The following is an 18326-nucleotide window of genomic DNA, read 5'->3' as shown; positions in this document are numbered from 1 at the left end:
GGCCAGGAAGGATGCCACAAAAGGTGACTAGAGCAGAAAGCTGAGTGCTCACATCTTCAAGCAGGCACAGGAAGCAGAGAGGGCAATCTGGATGCGGGGCAAGGCTAGGAACCCTCAGAGCCCTTCCAGGTAGGCCACACCTCCTACAGGTTCCAGATTGCCCCAAACAGTGCCATGAACTGGGGACCAAGTATTCAAATACTTAGAGCCTATGGGGACATGTCCATTGAAACCATCATAGCATGCTATCCTGAAGTGCTTGGTTGTTGGGTGAGTGAACACCATGGATAGATGCATGAGAGAAGAGAGAGAGAGAGAGAGAGAGAGAGAGAGAGAGAGAGAGAGAGAGGGAGGGAGGGAGAGAGAGAGAGAGAGAGAGATCTCAGCAGGTACACAGGGCAGGCTGGAGGTCACAAGTCTGGATGCAAAGGAGTTCCTGCAGTGTCCTGGTGAGAAGTGACTGGGGCCACAGGGGCAGTGGGCCAGAAAGTAGAAATCACTGAAATGTGGGTACTGCAGTGGGGGGCAGGGCAGAGGTTCTACAAGCACAAAGTTCAGTCAAGGAAAGAGGTGCTGGGCCACTTTCTGCTTCTCGTTCCATAGCTAGCCTTTGCTCTCAACTTACACATGACCTCCTCCAACAGGCTTTTCCTGACTCTCCTATGCATGATGGGAATTTGTTCTGGAACAGCATGGTTCCGGTGTATACAGGTGAGCCCTTAGGAGACTGAAGCAAGAGGCAGACGGATTGCAGAGCAGTTCACTGGTCAACTTACTGACAGGTGAATTGGTCCTGAGAGGAAACTAGACCAGCTGGATCCCACAATTTTGGTCAGAAAGGGGGTCACAAAAATGGATTAGGACAAAAGTGACCGTACCCTGGACAAACCTTACCTGGTTCATCTTAAGCTTGTAGCAAAGAGCCAGGCACAGGGCTGGAGAGATGACTTAGCAGTTAAGGGCACTGGCTGCTTTTGCAGAGGATCTGGGTTCGGTTCCCAGCACCCACATGGTGGCTAACAACCGGCGGTAACTCCAGTTCCAGGGGATCCATCACCCTCTTCTGGCCTCCATGGCCACTACATGACACACTTACATACGCATGGAGAAAACATCCCTACACATAAAACTGAATCTTTTTCAAAGAGTCAGGCATACACCTGGAGCCAGGACTTTGCTGCCAAGTCACATAGCACTCTTGGGCTATCTACAGTTTGCTGGAAAATCATGTACCCAAAACAGGCCATCATGACTCGGGCAGGCCGTATCCACTGAGTCTACAGCAGCCCTGCCATTTCATACCTCCTGGATCTACTTCCTTTTTTGCAGTTGTTTTAATGTCTGTCTTCCTCGGAGTGCAAACTGCTTGAGGACAGAGTCAGGTCCTTTTTAAATGTAAGCCTAGTGCAGAGCCTGGCACACACCAGGCAGATAATAATCATTTTGTTGAACGAATGAATGAACGAGGACCCAGCAAAGTGGGCAGAGAACACACTTAGGAGGCCACCAGTTTGCAGCTTCCCAAGACACTCTCCAAGGTGCAGCAGGAGGCCAGGGCTGGGTCTCTGGCATCCTGAGTAGGGCTGGAAAGAATCCAGGCACGGTCAAACAAAGCTATCTTGCCAGGGAATTTGAGCCCTTTGTGTGAGCGTGTGGCCGCATTTTCATGAGTGTGTTTGTGTCAGACCACAAAACCACCTATGGCATTACACCAACATTATAATTACCTGCATAAAAGACTAACTCGTAAATTTAGGTTTTTAAAATATTTTTATTATTTCCAAGTTCTATGTGTACCAGTGCAGTGCTGCACGCATGCAAGTGCACCCGTGTCGTGCAATGCCCGCTGAGGTCAGAAGGTGGCGTCGGAGCTCCTGGAACTGGAGTTACCGATGGTTGTTAGCCGCCATGTGGGTTCTGGGATTCGAACCCAGGTCCTCTGCAACAGTAGCCAATGGTCTTAACCGCTGAGCATCTCTCCAGCCTCCACCAGCCCTTTTAAAGCAGCAAGCTCCGGTTCTCACCGACCCCTATCGGAACCAGAGCCCAGGAACCTGCGTATGCAGGAGCACACGCGGAGCTGGAAACACAGCGAGGTTGAAAGCGCTCAGCACTGGACACGCGCGTGCGCAGTGGAGAAAGAGGCGAGAGGCTGAGCAGGTGACTGGTGTGGTCTGGACAGATGTCAGGAAGGAGGCCAGGGGCGGCAGGGCCGAGTCAGGCGCCTTGAGGCCACAGCGCCCGGGACCTTTGGCTGCACTTGGCCTCGGGCCTGCGGGAGGCCGCCCCGCCCCGCCCCCGGCGCTCCGTCTTTCGATTGGCTGCCATCCCCGTCTGTTTTCCGGCCCCGGCCAATGGGACGTGCGAGCCGCCGGAAGCCGGAAGCGGAAGTGGGGCTTGGCCCTCTGCGCGGCCGGCGTCTTCCCCTCCGCAGCTGCCATGCGAGGCCTCAGGCCAGGCCTGCGGGCGCCGCGTCTGCTGCGGCTATCGTTCCCCCCTCAGCCGCCGCGGCCGCCCGGGCGTCGGTTGTGCCTCGGGCCGCCGGGCACCATGGACGAGCTGCTGCGGCGCGCGGTGCCGCCCACGCCGGCCTACGAGCTGCGCGAGAAGACGCCCGCGCCCGCCGAGGCGCAGTGCACCGACTTCGTGAGCTTCTACGGCGGCCTGGCCGGGCCGGCCCAGCGCGCCGAGCTGCTCGGACGCCTGGCGCAGGGCTTCGGCGTGGACCACGGCCAGGTGGCCGAGCAGAGCGCTGGCGTGCTCCAGCTGCACCAGCAGCCGCGTGAGGTGGCCGTCCTGCTGCAGGCGGAGGACCGGCTGCGCTACGCGCTCGTGCCGCGCTACCGCGGCCTGTTCCACCACATCAGCAAGCTGGACGGCGGCGTGCGTTTCCTGGTGCAGCTGCGGGCCGACCTGCTGGAGGCCCAGGCCCTCAAGCTGGTGGAGGGGCCGCACGTCCGGGTAAGGCCCCACCCGGGCCGGCCCGACCCCGGGATCCCTCGGGTGCGTGCACGTCGCCCGCAACCACAGCTCCCAGGTCCCGCCCCGGCTGCCCTCCAGTGCAGCTTGCAAGCCCCGGGTGTGCAGGGCTCGCCGTGCAAGGTGTGCCGCTGCCGTTAAGGTGACTGTCACGTGTGGTATCTCCTGAGGGTGCTCTAAAATGTTCCAGATTTGAGTTCTGCCTGAACAAGGTTGGAACAGAGCATCAGGCAAACTTTGGGGAAGTTCACTGAGCTCGCGCTGGGTGCGAGACGTTGTCCTAGTGAGTTAAATTGAAATGGACAAAGATGGCTAGACGTCAAGGTCACCCTGTCAGAGTCCCAGGGCCCTCCAGCCTGATTTCTGCCCCGGGTCTATAGACCAGAGATTTAACTCCCTGAGCGCAACCCTAGAAGCAATTGATGATGCTAAGTTGACTTCTGGAGAACTTGAGGTTGTCAGCGCTTAGCCTGTGGCGTTTAGGTTTCATGCAGATAACAGATTTACAGAACTGTGACCTGAAAGATTGCAGTAGGGTTCTATGCAGCCCTTTTATACCGTTACTGTTCCACACAGAGTGCGCCTGACCATCAGTGAATGCACAATGATGGTTTGGGTTTACATTTTACACAGAGCTATGTGTATGGTTTGGTTTTGGTTTACATTTTACAGAGCTATCACCTGAGAGATCACATAGGATTGAATGCAGCCCTTTTATACAGTTAGTTACTATTCCACGCAGAGGAACATGCGCCTGACCCTAAGCGAATGCAGAATGACGCCAGAGGTTTCTGAGCTCCTCCAGCCCTTGTGTGTTTTTAAAAACTGAGGGGAGTCCTGACTCACTTGAGAACTCCAGAACTGGCATAACAGCTTTCATGCCTCAGTTTGGGGTGACACATTTCCTTTCACCCTGAAGGAGATAATACTGAAGGGTGTGGGCTGTCTGTGACCTCAGCAAAAGCAGATGTCACTGATAAGTGACCCCCAGCCAGACTTCCTTGCCTCTGATAAGGGTCTGCAAGTCACTGCCTTGCCATGTGAGGGAGTAGGCTTCCCTTAGAACTTTATCACTTCGCCTCAGCCTTGGGTGTAGATGTGAAAAGGATTACTCAGTGATAACAGTGTGTGTATGACCAGATTTTTTTCAGGATAGTTGGTTCATGTACAAGGCTGTGGGTTACCCAGGGTTATGAGCCTTCAGCCCAGACAGAGACCACAGATGTTTACTGTGCTTCGCAGATTGTTCCTGTGTGCTGAGTTGACCTCGTTCCAGGCCATCACCATCTTGAGTGGCTGAGTTTTCATGCTCCACGCTCTGAATGAGGTGTTTGGTCTCTACAACGATATGACCAGGTCTTCAAAACTGGAACCTTGACTTAAATTTCCTATGGTGAAATGGCTTGTGTCATGGAGGGCTCCAGCGTGGCCCAGGGAGACACTCAGACGTTGATGCAGCGTTTGTTTTGAGGTCAGACTGCTCCGTGCTGGAGCGCAGGGATCAGAACTAGAAACAAGGCCAAGGGCCTGAAGGACCCACCCATCCATGAGGGCCTAGCAGTTCTTGGATAGCTTTGACCCTCCATGACGTCTAGTGCCCACCCAGTTCTAAATTCTCTGATTCTGTGAGTGCTTTTTCTATTAGTGAGAGCTCTTGGGGGCAGAGTGTGCCAGGCCCACCCTTGGCCACCGACACTGACTTTTGGGGGAAGCATGCTACCCCTAGACCTTCACAGGTCTTCCTGCTCTTTTAACCAGGCTGCTCTCTGTAAGGGAGGCGGACCCTGCGTGCTGCAAGCCCGACATCATGAACCAGGCATTTGTCAGCAGAGAATGAGGTGCTTCAGCCTGACCTTTGCCCTTCCACAAGGTGTGGACACATTGGCTGTTCTGTCGCTTTCAACCCTGATCTGGTCTGACAGCCAGTGCATTTAACTACACCCTTAAGTCAGCTCATTGCCTCATCCTTATGTAGTTTGGTAGCATTTTTAAATCTTTATCATTTAAATCGTTCTTAGAGGCTTTCTTCCCCCTCTCCCTAGAAATTGTCAGTTGGGATTTGATATTATAACCTATAACCAGAAGAACTTAATGTGAACACATGTGTGCGCTCAGGAGTGTCATCCTCAGGAGCCATCCTCTGGAATTCACTACTTAGGCCTGGCTGGGTGACCACTGAGCCCCAGGGACCCTCCTGATCCTGCCTCCCCAGCGCTGAGATTACAGTGTGCCACCATGCTGGTATGTTGTTTTGTTGTTTTTAAACATAAATCCTGGAGACTAAACTCAGGCACGCACTTTTTTTTGCTTTTCCTCAGCCTGCACCGTCTTTACACAGCCCCTTTCTTAGCAGACTATTTCTTAGAGCAGTTTCAGGATCACAGCAAACCAGAGTATAAGGCACAGACTCCGCGAAATCTCCCCTGCACTTGTGCAGACCACACACATTTTACTACCCCCTGAGGGCCACATTGGCTCCTGGTCCCTGGCATATTAGAGTCCGTGCTGCTGTTACTGGGTGTGCAATCCACATTTCTTTCTTTGACTTCATATGGAATTTGCACCCAGGTCCCAAGAGGCCACTCCGCTGGAAGATTTTACATTTAGGAATTTGACATCCAAAACCAGCAAACCCTGGTGCGCACACAGGCTTCAGAGCAGGATGCGCAGACCCCCAGGGACCAGTGCTGGTTGCTCTTAGGAAGTGCAGTGCTTGCTACTGAGTCTCACTGGGTCTCAGAGCTCCTGTTGCCTGTCTTGTGTTGGGCGCTCTACCTGCCTGGCCCTATGTGACCTTTGCTAGGCAGTGGTTCGGGAAGGGAGAGCTACTCTGAGCCCTTCCCCTGAAGCAGAGTCAGGTCTTCGTGGAACCCTGCATCATGCAGTCACTTTAGAGTGAATGGCGAATGGCAGCCCCAAATGCTGGTTCCCTATATTGTACAGGGCAGAGGGCACAGAGAAGCACCACCAAGCGAGGAGTGAGCCACTTTCCAGTCCTGTTGTCCCATCTTTGTGGCATGATTTCAGGTCACTTTAGCTAATCCACTTGACTTCCTGAGACTCGGGCTCTGCCACTGAGGTGAGCTGTTGAGTTGATGGTGAGTTGGGGTGGGGGGAGGCCAATTTGCTTCTCTCCCAGGGGAACACCCTGTTGGAGCCTTGCTGGGACTATAACAGAGCTCTTGTCTTTAGACCAAGGGCTGTGTATTGGAAAGCTGAGAGTCCAGAGGCCTGGCATTGCCATTGCAGGTGCGGCCAGCACGGGGACCAAGGCCTGCGCACCAAGGGCAGCTGGCCAGGCTGGCTTTCCCAGGGACTTGAAATCAGATTAAGGTTCTTGCCCTTGGAGGCTCAGCCTTCTGATGGGAAGTTCAGAGTATCAAGTCTCCTTACTGGAAGAGCCTTGGGATTTCTGGCAAAGCTCAAATATGTTGTGCTTTTTGAGATAACAAGCCCTGTACACAGGTCACCCTGACGCTAATCCAAAGAGCGATTGCAGGGCCAGTGCGGACCCCCTTCTCTCATACCATGTCCACCACTGAGGTGGTGTGATTCAAAGGGGCACAAGTTCAGATGTGTGCCCTCAGGTGACTGAGGGGCAGTGTAAGTTGACAGCTCCTGCAGCCTGACAGGGCTTCATGACAGGAGCCGAGTCCTCAGTCAGAGACTGAGTGCCAGGTGCTGGCCTAGCCTGACAGAGCCCAAGGGTACAGGTGTGTGTCCAGCCCTGCTTGATGGCCCCTGCCTCAGGGCTGTGTCTGAACACATGGGAAGTGCCAGGGGATGGCTGCTCAGGCGGGGCTTGTAGACTTGTGGATTTCTCCATAGAGACTTTCTGCAGCTCCTGTGGTTATGAGTCAGCATTCCTAGAGTTAAAAACTCAATGAAAATAAACTGTCCCCAGGTAGGGGAGGGAAGATAGAGCGCTGTTCAGTTGGTGGGCACCTGACCAAAGGTGGCACTTAGCCCACAAGGATTTTGGAAGGGCGGGTTGGGTGTAGCACTCGTGGCAAGATTGGGTAACGGTTCGGCCAGCCTGGGCACCTGTCCTGTCGGCCACGCAGTGTTGCCACCTTCACTCACCACAGTACCACGCTTGGCACTGTTGGAAAGCTGTTCTACCTGTAAGGTGATGGAGTGCTCCCAGATCCCTCTAGCAAATTCTGCGTTCTAGTAAGTTCTCAGTGTCAACTCTGCACTTTGCTATGCTAAGCCAGAGTCTATTTTTCCATAGGAACTTAGTCTCTAGTGTGTGACGTGTACGCAGACAGCAGAAGCCGCGCCCTCTCTGGCCCTGTGTTACTTCCCTGAACAGCAGCTCCATCGCCCCAGCACTGGGCTTGAGCAGAGCAGCTTTTCTTCACACCCAAAATAAGTAGATGTAGGGAGCCAGGGACTTCGGGAGAGAGGCTGGGGAGGGCTTCCCGCTGCTTAAAGGAAAGGGTGGCTGGTCTAAACAGCGTCCCCTTGAAGACAGAGCAGAGCAGGATGAGGAGGAAGGCTCGCTCCTGAGCTCTGGCAGCTGCTGCGTTAATGCTCAGAAAGCAGGGGGGGGGGCTTTTTTGTTGTTTGTGATCTGGTGACCTCGCCACATCCTGTGGTCAGTGTCCACCAGAACAGCTATTGTGAGTGATTAGACAGTGAGGCTTCTCACCTTTAGCCTATGTTCCCAGCTCTCCTTTCCAGCATCACATGTCACAGCCGTCAGCAGCCCAGAATAGAAAGAGGAGACTGAGAGAAGTCCAGTCAGTTGGAGCCAGGGGCTTCTGGCCTTTTCCTGCCCTGAGTGTCACAGGACAGTAACCATTGCACCCTGCACCAGCCAGCCTGTTCTGGCCCTCCACGGAGGGTCTAGCCAACCCACGAGCCTCAGACATTGGCGCAAAATGTGTTGGGTAGGGCAGGTATTCTTAGCCCATACTTAAAGCTTGAGGGTCCCAGGAACATAAAGAACCATCATAGAGCATGCAGGTTGTTTTTTATTATGTGTGCGTGTGCATATGTTGTGAGTCAGGTGCATACACCGTCAGAGGACAGCCTTGGGTGTGAGCCCAACCTTCCCTAGCCTTGTGTGAGAGGGGTCTGTTGACAGCTGAGAATGTTAGCAAGCTGGTGAGTTTCAAGGATCTCCTGCCCCTGCCTCCCTCCCATCTCAGCATAGAAGCACCAGGATCACAGCCTGCTCACTACCATGTCTTGCTTTCACTTGGATTCTGGAAATCCGGGCTCAGATCTTCAGTCTTACATGTGGTAGGCCGTTTACCCGCTGAGCTGTCTTCCGCCCACAGCGTCTGGACCAGAGTCTGTTGCTCCTGTTGCCTTTTTTTTTTTTTTTTGCTGTTTTTGATACGGTCTCCCTGCAGCCCCAGATCGCCTGGAGCTCACTTTGTAGACCAGGCTGGCCTGGAACTCACAGAGATCTGCCTGCCTCTGCCTCCCAAGTGCTGGGACTATAGGCGTGCGCCACCACACCCAGACTCCCTTTGCCTTTTTAACGGGAACTTTGCCCTGCAGAGCTTACAGCCCAGGAGTAGAAGTTAGTCTAGAGTTAAAGGGCCTGCACAGCTTCTCTGCCCAGCCGCCTCTAGTCTTCGCACCTTCCCAGAACAACTCCCCTGCATGTAGTCCCTTCCGGTGATGAGTCCCACCCTCCCAACATGATGGCTGTGGGCAGCCCAGCCCCTCAGAACTCTCCTCACAGTAAACAAGGCCCCCAGCTCCTTTTCTACTCCCCACTCTGAAGCTACACAGAACAAATTTGTGGCCTCTCCGTCCTAGTTCTCAGGTATGTGAAGGGAGATGTCACATCCTTATAAAGCTTCTGGACCCCAGCCCTTGCCTGCAGGTTCTGCTCAGGTCAAGTTTGAAGGCTTTCATCTTTTATCGGGAACTACGATTCGCTGTAAAACTTTTACAGCTGTGGTAAAGCTAGTCTGCATAGATACAAATCATGCTCTGAGTGAACCATCCTTGAAGATGTGGAAGGTCACTTCGGTGAGGGCTGCAGTGGGATGTTTACCATTCTTCATGAGAGCCCTCATCTCTGTCAGTGTGGAACAGACCTGAAGCCACCGTAGGCTATTAGCAGAGAAGTCAGGTCAGGGTCTGGGGAGAGGTGGTCCAGGACTGACTGCTGGGTGGCTTCCTGCATTTGGAGCTGTTTGCTCTGAGAAGCCTCTGTCACAGTCACCTCCAGCCTACGGCAGAAAGGGAAAAGTCAGGGGGAGCCAAGTCCCTGCTGTCATTTAAGGCGTCCCGAAGCCATTGCAGCCTCCTCATTGGCCAAACATAAGGTCACTGCTAGGTGCAGTACGAACTTGATTCTAGACAGCCATGCACCTGGCTGGAGGTGTCAGGATCTGAAGCTACATGTCTTTGAGTGGGTCATAGACTCCTGGACCAATGAGGATCCCTCTTCCTCTCTCCTGCCCAGGAAATGAATGGAGTGCTAAAAAGCATGCTGTCTGAGTGGTTCTCTTCTGGCTTCCTGAACCTGGAGCGGGTCACCTGGCACTCGCCCTGTGAGGTGCTTCAGAAGATCAGTGAGTGAGTATGGGCGTCCGCCTGCTGTGTTGAGGCTGCAGGCTTGTGTGTACCTGTACATGTTTATTCCGCCCTGACATGCACACAGCATGTGCAGATCCTGTGACTGCCATCACAGGGAGTGTTGAGATGGGCATGGGCCCAGAACGACCAGGGTCTCACACCCTTGTATTTAAAGCAGACGGGCCCACTGTTGGCTCCCAAGGCCCTGTTGCCACAGTTATGTGAACTGGCTGGAGCTGGCAGTGGCATGAGTGGTCAGAAAAGTGCTGTCATGTAGTTGTTAAAATCTCCCAGGATAGACCAGCTAGCTGCACCGTGCAGTAGTGTGACTGGGACACAGAGTCGCACACACCTAGTGTTCTGTCTTGCCCCGCGCTCCACGCAGTTGGAGGCTCGAGAAGCCTGGAGTGTGAGCTGAGGTAGTGCCTGCTGCTCTCCCCTGTGCAGTGGGGACCGATGTGGCCAGCTCCTTCCAGACTGCAGCAACCTGGAGCAGAGATGTTCCAGTCAGTCTGCATTGACACCACTGTGTAAGTGCTCCCCCAGAGCCCCACAAATTGCTCTAAAAACAACTGTTACACTTGGCAGTGCATGTCTGTCATCCCAGCACTTGGAAGGCTGAGGCCAAAGGATCATAGAAAGTTCTCAGTCAGCCTGGGCTGTGTAGCGTCAGGGCTGCAGGGTGAGACCTGGCTCGGATGGAGAAGTTGGTGTTCCGAAGCAGAGCAGTGTGTAGACGGTCCTTAACTGTAGTGTCTGTCCGTCGACGCCGGCTCACTCAGTGATGTTCTTGTAATCTCCACAAGTCCGTTGGGGGCACTGGAAAGTTTCCTGGACTTCACTGGCTAGCACAAATAGGATTGGCGGCTGCCCTGGCTGTGAGTCACGCCTCGCCTGCTGTCTTCTTTCCTCGGTCAGGTGTGAGGCCGTGCACCCAGTGAAAAACTGGATGGACATGAAGCGGCGTGTGGGGCCCTACCGGCGGTGCTACTTCTTCTCCCACTGCTCGACCCCTGCAGAGCCCCTGGTCGTTCTGCACGTGGCGCTCACCAGTGACATCTCCAGCAACATCCAGGTACCTGTGGGTGATCCCTTCAGGACAAGACGGACTTATCACGCTGTCTTTGTAACATTTATTTTCTGTATGTGTATATGAACATGGGTGTGATCATTTATGTGCATGGTGCATGTATGGAGATCAGAGGACAGTTTGCGGGCATTAATCCTCTTCTTCCATCACATGAGTCCCAAGGATTGCACTCAGGTTATCAGGCTTGGCAGCAAACTCCTTTACCCACTAGCTGTCTCGTTAGACCACTGTGTCTTTTAAATGGTGTTTTTTAGCATGGTTTTATCTCCTTTTTAAAAGAAACTCCTCTGAACTTTGAGGGACGTTGTGATTGGCCAGGCACGGGCTGGGCACTCACCTGGCCGAGTTGTGCTCACAGGACATTTCTGTGAGGCAGACAGTGGCAGTGACAGAAAAGGAACCCAGGGCGGCTGCATGGTTCCAGCAGTCATCACGTGATGTGGGGTGAGAGGAGCTTGACAGACTGAAAAGAGAGACAGGGTTGTGTGCCTGGCCCTGAGCTGAAAGCTGGGACAGAGGTGGTGAGGATGGCATTGGCCCGCCCCATCCTGTGGGAGCTGGTCTTCTGGAGGCACCCAGCAGGAAGGTCTAAGACAAACCCAGGACACTTGGGACAGCAGGCCAGTGGCCACACTGTAGGGTCTGCAGGCAGGAGTGCGGGACCCAGTGGAGGTACAGGCAGATGAGGGGTTTGCTAAGAAGACAGGGAGGATTCTGATGTTGGAATAAGTGTTAGAGAGAGGACTGGATGATGAGGCACCAGGGAATAGGCTCTCTGCCCAGGGTTTCCCAGCCGAGGTAGAGGACGTTGTGACTCAGCAGTAGGGAGAAGGTCTCCCAGTGTCCAAGGACGAAGGTGGCAGTGGGCCCAGGTGCTGGTGCTGAGAGGAAGTTGCTGGGACTTGTGAGGACAATTTGGCATGTAAGACTCCAGGCTAGAGAAAAGCACTGTTGGTATGGTCTGGTCTGCAGATTGCAGTGGTGTGGTCTCGTTTATAATGTTCATCACACCTGGCAGTGCACAGCAAACACCTTCCACACTGAGTGAGTGAGCATGGCCTTACCACAGGCCTCAGACAGAGCTGAAGTGAGGGACCCACGGTCACTGGCCCATAATTGTTCAACAAGGAAACCCAGCCCACGTCCTGACCCCCCAGAGAAGGGGCCTCCAGGGGCTCTGCACTGAGAACCCTGCCCAGGATCGCATGTTGGTGGGTGCTGGAGAGGTATAAACCTCTTCTTTCAAGGCAAGCTGATGTGCCTGCCTCACTTAGCATGCACTGAGAGCGACACCTGCTGCTCCAGTGCCATGATGTGATGCCGTGACCTTCAGCATCTGGGTTCAGATTAAGGATGTTTTCACGGAACCAAAAAGGTACATAGAAAAGACTTTCAAAGGTAAATTTTGAAAAATAAAACTTCTATTGGCCTGTACCTCCTGGGAAAGGAGCAACTATGACTAGTAGGTAGAGGCGGGTCCCCAGTGTGTGCCAGTTGGCCTTGACAAAGGCGTGTGGTGAGGCTGGTGTATGGCAGCTTCAAATGGCAGAGGGGCCTGAGAAAGACAAAGGGGGCTGCTGTTCACAGTGCACAGAGGCTTCCAAGTGGTCCCCACGGGTCCCCACGACACTGCCGAGTGATGACAGGACACTGGGAGATCCAGTTTACAAAACGGTCCGCCTGAGCAGCTGGGCAAGCAAAGTCTGTTATGGGGCTTTTAATGCCATGCGAGTTGTCCAGGCAGTGGTGGGAGGGTGGGTCAGAGGGTGACCCTGCCATGACTCACAGTGCTTGTCCTTTCCAGGGGATTGTGAAGGAGTGCCCTCCCTCCGAGACAGAGGAGAGCAGCAGCATTGCGGCAGCCATCTTCTATTCCATCAGCCTGGCCCAGCAGGGCTTGCAAGGCGTGGAGCTCGGAACGTTCCTCATAAAGCGAGTGGTCAAGGAGCTGCAGGTAAGCAGAGCGAGCGTGCTCTAGCTCCATGTGTCAGTGCCTGCTGGGATGGCTGATCAAGGCAGGGATGGGGAAGGATAGTGTGGGTGCTGCTTGGCAAGGGCCCGGAACCATGCGACTGCCCAGAGATGGGACAGGGCCAAGCAGAAGCTCCTCAGTGGCTGCAGAGACACCTGCCCTGAGGACTGACCTTGCCTGGTTTGCCCACGCTCCTGTCGTGTACAGCTGGGTACATGTGTGCAGCGCGGGTAGTTCACACTTGCGTTATACTGGCTTGCTTTAGGAAGTGGGTGTTTCTGGTACTGGGGATTGAACCCAGGGCTTTCCACATACAAGGCAAGGAACTCATCACTAAGCTACAGCTGCCCCGCTCCCCTTTTTTTTCACTTTTTATTTTGAGACAGTCTCACCAGGTTGTTCAGGCTGGCCCTGAATTCACAGTCCTCCTGCCTCAGCTGGGGTGATGGGCTTGACCCACCATGCCTGGCAGGAATCCATTTTTGTCCAAGAACTTGGCGTTCAGTTGGATCTGCTTATGTCACCCTTCCTGGAGGTAGGGGTGAGCTACACCTGATTGGTCTCCCTCCTCCCTGCTGATGGCACCCGTGTCACGGAGAGAGGGACACGAGGACAAGGCAGGCAGTGAGAGGGCAGAACCCAGGATTCCAGGTGATCACCTGCAGACAGTCTGGGCAGAACCCAGGATTCCAGGTGATCACCTGCAGACAGTCTGGGGAGAACCCAGGATTCCAGGTGATCACCTGCAGACAGTCTGGGCAGAACCCAGGATTCCAGGTGATCACCTGCAGACAGTCTGGGGAGAACCCAGGATTCCAGGTGATCACCTGCAGACAGTCTGGGCAGAACCCAGGATTCCAGGTGATCACCTGCAGACAGTCTGGGCAGCGCTGGCAGCTTGACCCAGAAACCACCTGATGGCCACTTCCCAACACTCACCTGGGAGCCAGCAAGGCCCCCGAAGGCTGGCAGAAGCCATTGCCTTTCTGCATGGAAGGGTTTACAAGGATTCCAGAAGGCACACACTAGAGAGGCGCAGGTAGAGGGAGGACACTGGCCTCAGCCAGGTAAAAAAGCACCATGCAAAGAAAGTGGAGGCACCATGCTGAGCCAGACTCGGAGAGTCGTAGACCACGTAGACCGTACGTGGTGAGATTCAGGTTGTCTCCTTCCATAAATTAAAGAGAAAGGTTTGTAGCGAGCTCCTGCCACACGTACAGTCAGAGGATGCTGGCTGGGCATCAGTGAGCACTCTGTCTAACCAAAACAGTGATGAAGCCGTGCCGGATGGGGACATACCTTGGCTGGCCCTGCTGGCCCTCTGCACCCACTGCCATGGAGCTGGGCAGTCACACATCACTATTATCTGCATGCCAAGCATCAGACCTGGCTCTGGGCTGCTGGGGCTTTTTCCCCAGAGGGATGTGGTGCCGAGGGAAGTTAAAGGTCCCATCCCATGTCACAAGGACCAGCTCTCTGCTTTTAGGCAAGCCATGCACTTCCAGCCTGCGTTTTGCCAGTGTGACAGTGGCATGGGTTGGGACACCACGTTTATCAAGGCTTGCTTGGGGACTCAAAATGCCCCCAGCCTTGGTGCGCACCAGGCCCCTCATAAACCCTTCTTGAAAGAAGGAAAGTAGAGGCAGCGGCCCTGCCACCCCCGGCAGCACATGACCACCACACAGGCTGCGTGCTGAGAGGTGACAGGCGTGTGTGCCACACCTGCTGACATGAACTCTCTGCCTTCCCTCCCCCACCCCGTGTGCAGAAGGAGTTTCCTCACCTGGGGGTCTTCTCTAGCCTGTCGCCTATACCTGGATTCACCAAGTGGCTTCTGGGCCTTCTGAGTACACAAGGAAAGGAACACGGGAGGAATGAACTGTTCACAGACTCAGAGTGCAGAGAGATCACTGAGGTCACGGGTGGCCCAGTCCACGAGAGCCTCAAGGGCTTCCTGAGCAGCGGTGAGTGGGTGAAGTCAGAGAAGCTGGTGCAGGCACTGCAGGTGCCCCTGATGCGGCTGTGCGCTTGGTACCTGTACGGTGAGAAGCACCGCGGCTACGCCCTCAACCCGGTGGCCAATTTCCACCTGCAGAATGGGGCCGTGATGTGGCGCATCAACTGGATGGCCGACAGCAGCCTCAAAGGCCTCACCAGCTCATGTGGCCTCATGGTCAACTATCGCTACTACCTGGAGCAGACGGGTCCCAACAGCATCACTTACTTGGGTTCCAAGAACATCAAAGCTTCCGAGCAGGTCCTCAGCCTGGTGGCCCAGTTCCAAAAGAACAGTAAGCTCTAGCACACCCTCCCCAAGTCTGGGCCCTGCTCAGGGAGGCTGTGACCCATGGCCGGGTTACCATAGGAACCTTTTGATGGAGGCCACAGCTGTGCTGTGTCTCCTGCCTCTAGAAGCTGGGCCCCAGCTGTCACTGTGCTGGCAAGATGGACTGCCCGGTGGAGGTGGTGGTGGGTGTTATATCTCCCAGAGGGGCAGAGGTGCATTGCGCTCCCCAGAAGCCCCTGCCGCTGCCCCGAGGCCTGTGCCTTCAGGAAGATCTGCAGCCTTTGCCACTCAGTACTCAGGGCTGATCCAGGGCAGAGCCCAGAGGAGAAGAGTCCCTGCTTGTAGAGCTGACAAGGACACTTGCTGTCCACTCCGTGTGGCATGAAGATCAGACAAGGTTCATGACTTGCACAGAGGAACAAATCACTGGACGCCCACTGCTGCTTGAGCCCAAGGTTGGCTTCTAGGCCTTAAAAACAAGTGATTCAAGTTCATAGTGAACCAAATGTAAAGAACAAGTTTGTTCTATAAACATTAAACATGATTGCGTAATGTTGGTGCTGGTCTTAAGATTCAAGTCCTGCTTGGCAAGGCTGGGATCAGCTCTGCAATGTCTGTCCTGAGTCCCCAGCCAGCACACTGGGAGCCCGAGAGTGTGGGTGGGAGCCAGAGATTCAGGAAGAAGCTGGGGGGGTTGTCAGTATGTCTCCGTGTCTGTGTGGAGGTCTGAGTACACGTGGGTCTGTGCGAGCTGTGCTCGTGTGTGCACATCTGTCTGCGTGTTTGTCACCATGTGTCACATCAGTGTGCACAGTGCTCCTGCTGCTCTCCGGTGTCTTCTTGCCTTCCCTGACTTCATCTTCCAGACCCTTCCAGGTGGCCTTGGCCTTGGTGGAAATGTCACCGCAAAGCACAGCTGTCCCCTCAAAGGATGAGAATGAGAGATAGTTTATACTTGAACCACATGTGCATGACCTTGGCCCAGGAGCATGGCTTCATGGCTTCAGGTGCCCAGAAGATGGTTCTGTGAACGTGTTTCGGTACTCGGGGCAGCTGTAGAGCAGGGTGTTCAGTACATACGGGGGGGGGCCACAGGGCAGAGTGTTTAGTACATACGGGGGGGGGCCACAGGCAGGTCATGGCAAAACCTACTCTGGCCATTGACTTTTGGATCAGTAGAAACTAGTGGTTTGTTCAGAATACATTTTAGGGCCGAATGTCCAGGACCCACTGGTGGAAGGAGAAAACCCACACTGCAAAGTATCCTCTGACAACGTGCTAACGGATGAGCACACCAACCCGAATGCACACCCTCACATTTTTTTTGAAGAATGCATCTTACAGGTTTTAAGTCGCAAGGCTGCTCATTGACACACAAGAGTGGATGATGACTGGCTTTCCAAAGGACATACCATGGCCCAGGGTTATGTAACTGGTCCGCAGCCTGCCAGCTCTCCACAACCAGGAACTTCAGCCATTTGGCCTCGTGAACTCTTAACACAGGTGTAGCTTTCCTTGTGTCAGGGAACTTGCACTTACAGAAACAAGAGCCAGTGACATGTAAGCCAGTGGTGGGTTTTTTGGGGGCAGTTGGGTGAGGCTTGTGTCCCATCTTTGTACCAGGGAGAGGCAGGGAATGATAGGAGAGCTTGGTGCCCAGCCCTCATATGACTCATGACTAGACCCCTCCGGCCATCAGTCTCTCTGCAGTGCTCGTGTGGCGGGAGTGAGGTGAGAACCATTAACCTGTAGAGAAGATGGTCTCCAGTGCTGCGGCACCTCTTTCTGGGTGGCACTTGTGCCCATCCCCATGGCAGAGCGAGGAAGACCGAAGAGAGGCTCCCAAGAGAGAGTGCAGCGCCAGCCGTTGCTCTCTGCATCCCCCAGCCCTCACATCATGGAGACCATGCCATAGGACTCATTTTGCCTCATCTCCTGGCCATTTCTTGCCAAGGCCCGGGAGACCTCCAAGGGCCTAATCTAACCTCCTCGGTTGCACTCAGGACCTGGCCACCGCTCTGCAGGGTACCATCCTGCCGCCTTCCTGCATCAGCTTGCTGACCACCGTGCAGGGCAACCCTGGAGCCTCCTTCCTCTCCAGTCCTCAGTACCACCTGCACACTAGTAACTGGAGGGATCCCTGTGCCTTTGCTGAGCTGTTATGGCAGGGCACTACCTGAATAGTTGAGTTCCCTCAACCAGCCCCCAACTTCCCTCACTGTACGTTCATGCTGGGTGCCATCTGACATGTTCAGATCCCAGCGTGACCCTGTCCCCACAACGTGGAGGGATGGACCCTGGGACATCAGCTCTGGAGCCCCTTCCACACACCCTCCAAGTGACCTAAGACCTAACAAGGACGTACGTTCCCTTTAAGTACAAACGGAAGTTGAAAGTCCTCAGTGATCCCACTTCCACTTCCCCTTCCTGTTGGCACAATCTGGGGGAGCTTCCAGCCCTGCGAGTGCTAACGCTCCTGGTGGTCCTCAGTGATCCCACTTCCCCTTCCTGTTGGCACATTCTGGGGGAGCTTCCAGCCCTGTGAGTGCTAACACTCCTGGTGGTCCCCTCCTGGGGCTGAGGCAGGTATCTAGCAACGTTGGGGGAGGTTATAACAGCTAGCTGGGGGCTCCTACCCAGACTGACAGTGATGATAGGCATTGCCACCAGATGGCACTGCTGTGGTTGCTCTGCCTCTTCCAAACCTGAGCTTAATGCAGACTGGGTTTTGGGGTTTGCACCCAAGGCTCCTCTACAGGCTGAGTGACCCTTCTACCCTCAACCACAGCTGCCAGTGCCAACTGCTAAAGTCCACAGAGACCTTGAGCCTGAGTTTGGGCGGCCGCATAACCAGCTCCGGGTTCCCAGGAGGAAGTAGGGGGTGCAGTTCAGGCTGAGCACACCTGCTCCCACCCCTGACCCCCAAAGTTACCCTGGCTCTTCAGCCCCAGGTCAGAGCTGAGCTCTGCCTTGCAGACATTTACAGTAGAATTGGACAGTAGCCATCTACAGATGTCCCAGAGGGTCCCTCCTGTGCCTTCCATGGGGCTGCACTGTCAAGCCAACAAAACCCCAGGTTCAAGTCCAGAGCCTGGATCACAGACCCAAAGCCCTGACGTGCTTACTGGTGGGGCTGCCAGTCATCAGCCCTTGGGTGATGACTCATGCGATTTTTCATATTGCTAACACATAAAAACAGTATTTCAACTAGGTATGGCGGCTCTGTTAATCCCAGCACTTGGGAGACAGAGGCAGGTGGATCTCTGAGATGTAGGCCAGCCTGGTCTACCTAGTGGGTTCTGGGGCTGTAGGGAGACCTAATCTCAAAACAAGAGGGAGAAAAAAACGTGTCATGTCTTGAGTACATTTAAGACAAAAGTGTGATAGATAGGGGCTGGAGAGATGGCCCAGCAATTAAGAGCACTGACTGCTCTTGCAGAGGACCTGGGTTC

General features: G+C 54.4%; 1 protein-coding gene across 2 annotated transcripts; it reads left to right on the top strand.

Annotated features, from left to right (window-relative positions):
• Nucleotides 1-2388: 2388 nt before the first annotated feature.
• Mlycd (malonyl-CoA decarboxylase) lies at nt 2389-15430 on the top strand. 2 transcript variants are annotated; one of them, XM_029561040.1, is made up of 5 exons: nt 2389-3003; nt 9413-9525; nt 10444-10600; nt 12420-12569; nt 14356-15430. In XM_029561040.1, the coding sequence occupies exons 1-5, from the start codon at nt 2440-2442 to the stop codon at nt 14887-14889; spliced, it is 1518 nt and encodes a 505-aa protein (XP_029416900.1). In that variant the 5' UTR covers nt 2389-2439; the 3' UTR covers nt 14890-15430. The 2 variants fall into 2 exon arrangements, with proteins under 2 accessions (XP_029416900.1, XP_008826148.1); XM_008827926.3 differs by having other exon boundaries at nt 2436-2961; nt 14356-15063.
• Nucleotides 15431-18326: the final 2896 nt, after the last annotated feature.

This window comes from Nannospalax galili, unplaced genomic scaffold (genome assembly GCF_000622305.1).
Source record: "Nannospalax galili isolate Female #2095 unplaced genomic scaffold, S.galili_v1.0 scaffold933, whole genome shotgun sequence".
Lineage (NCBI taxonomy): Eukaryota > Metazoa > Chordata > Mammalia > Rodentia > Spalacidae > Nannospalax > Nannospalax galili.
This window is presented reverse-complemented; position numbering and strand designations above follow the sequence as displayed.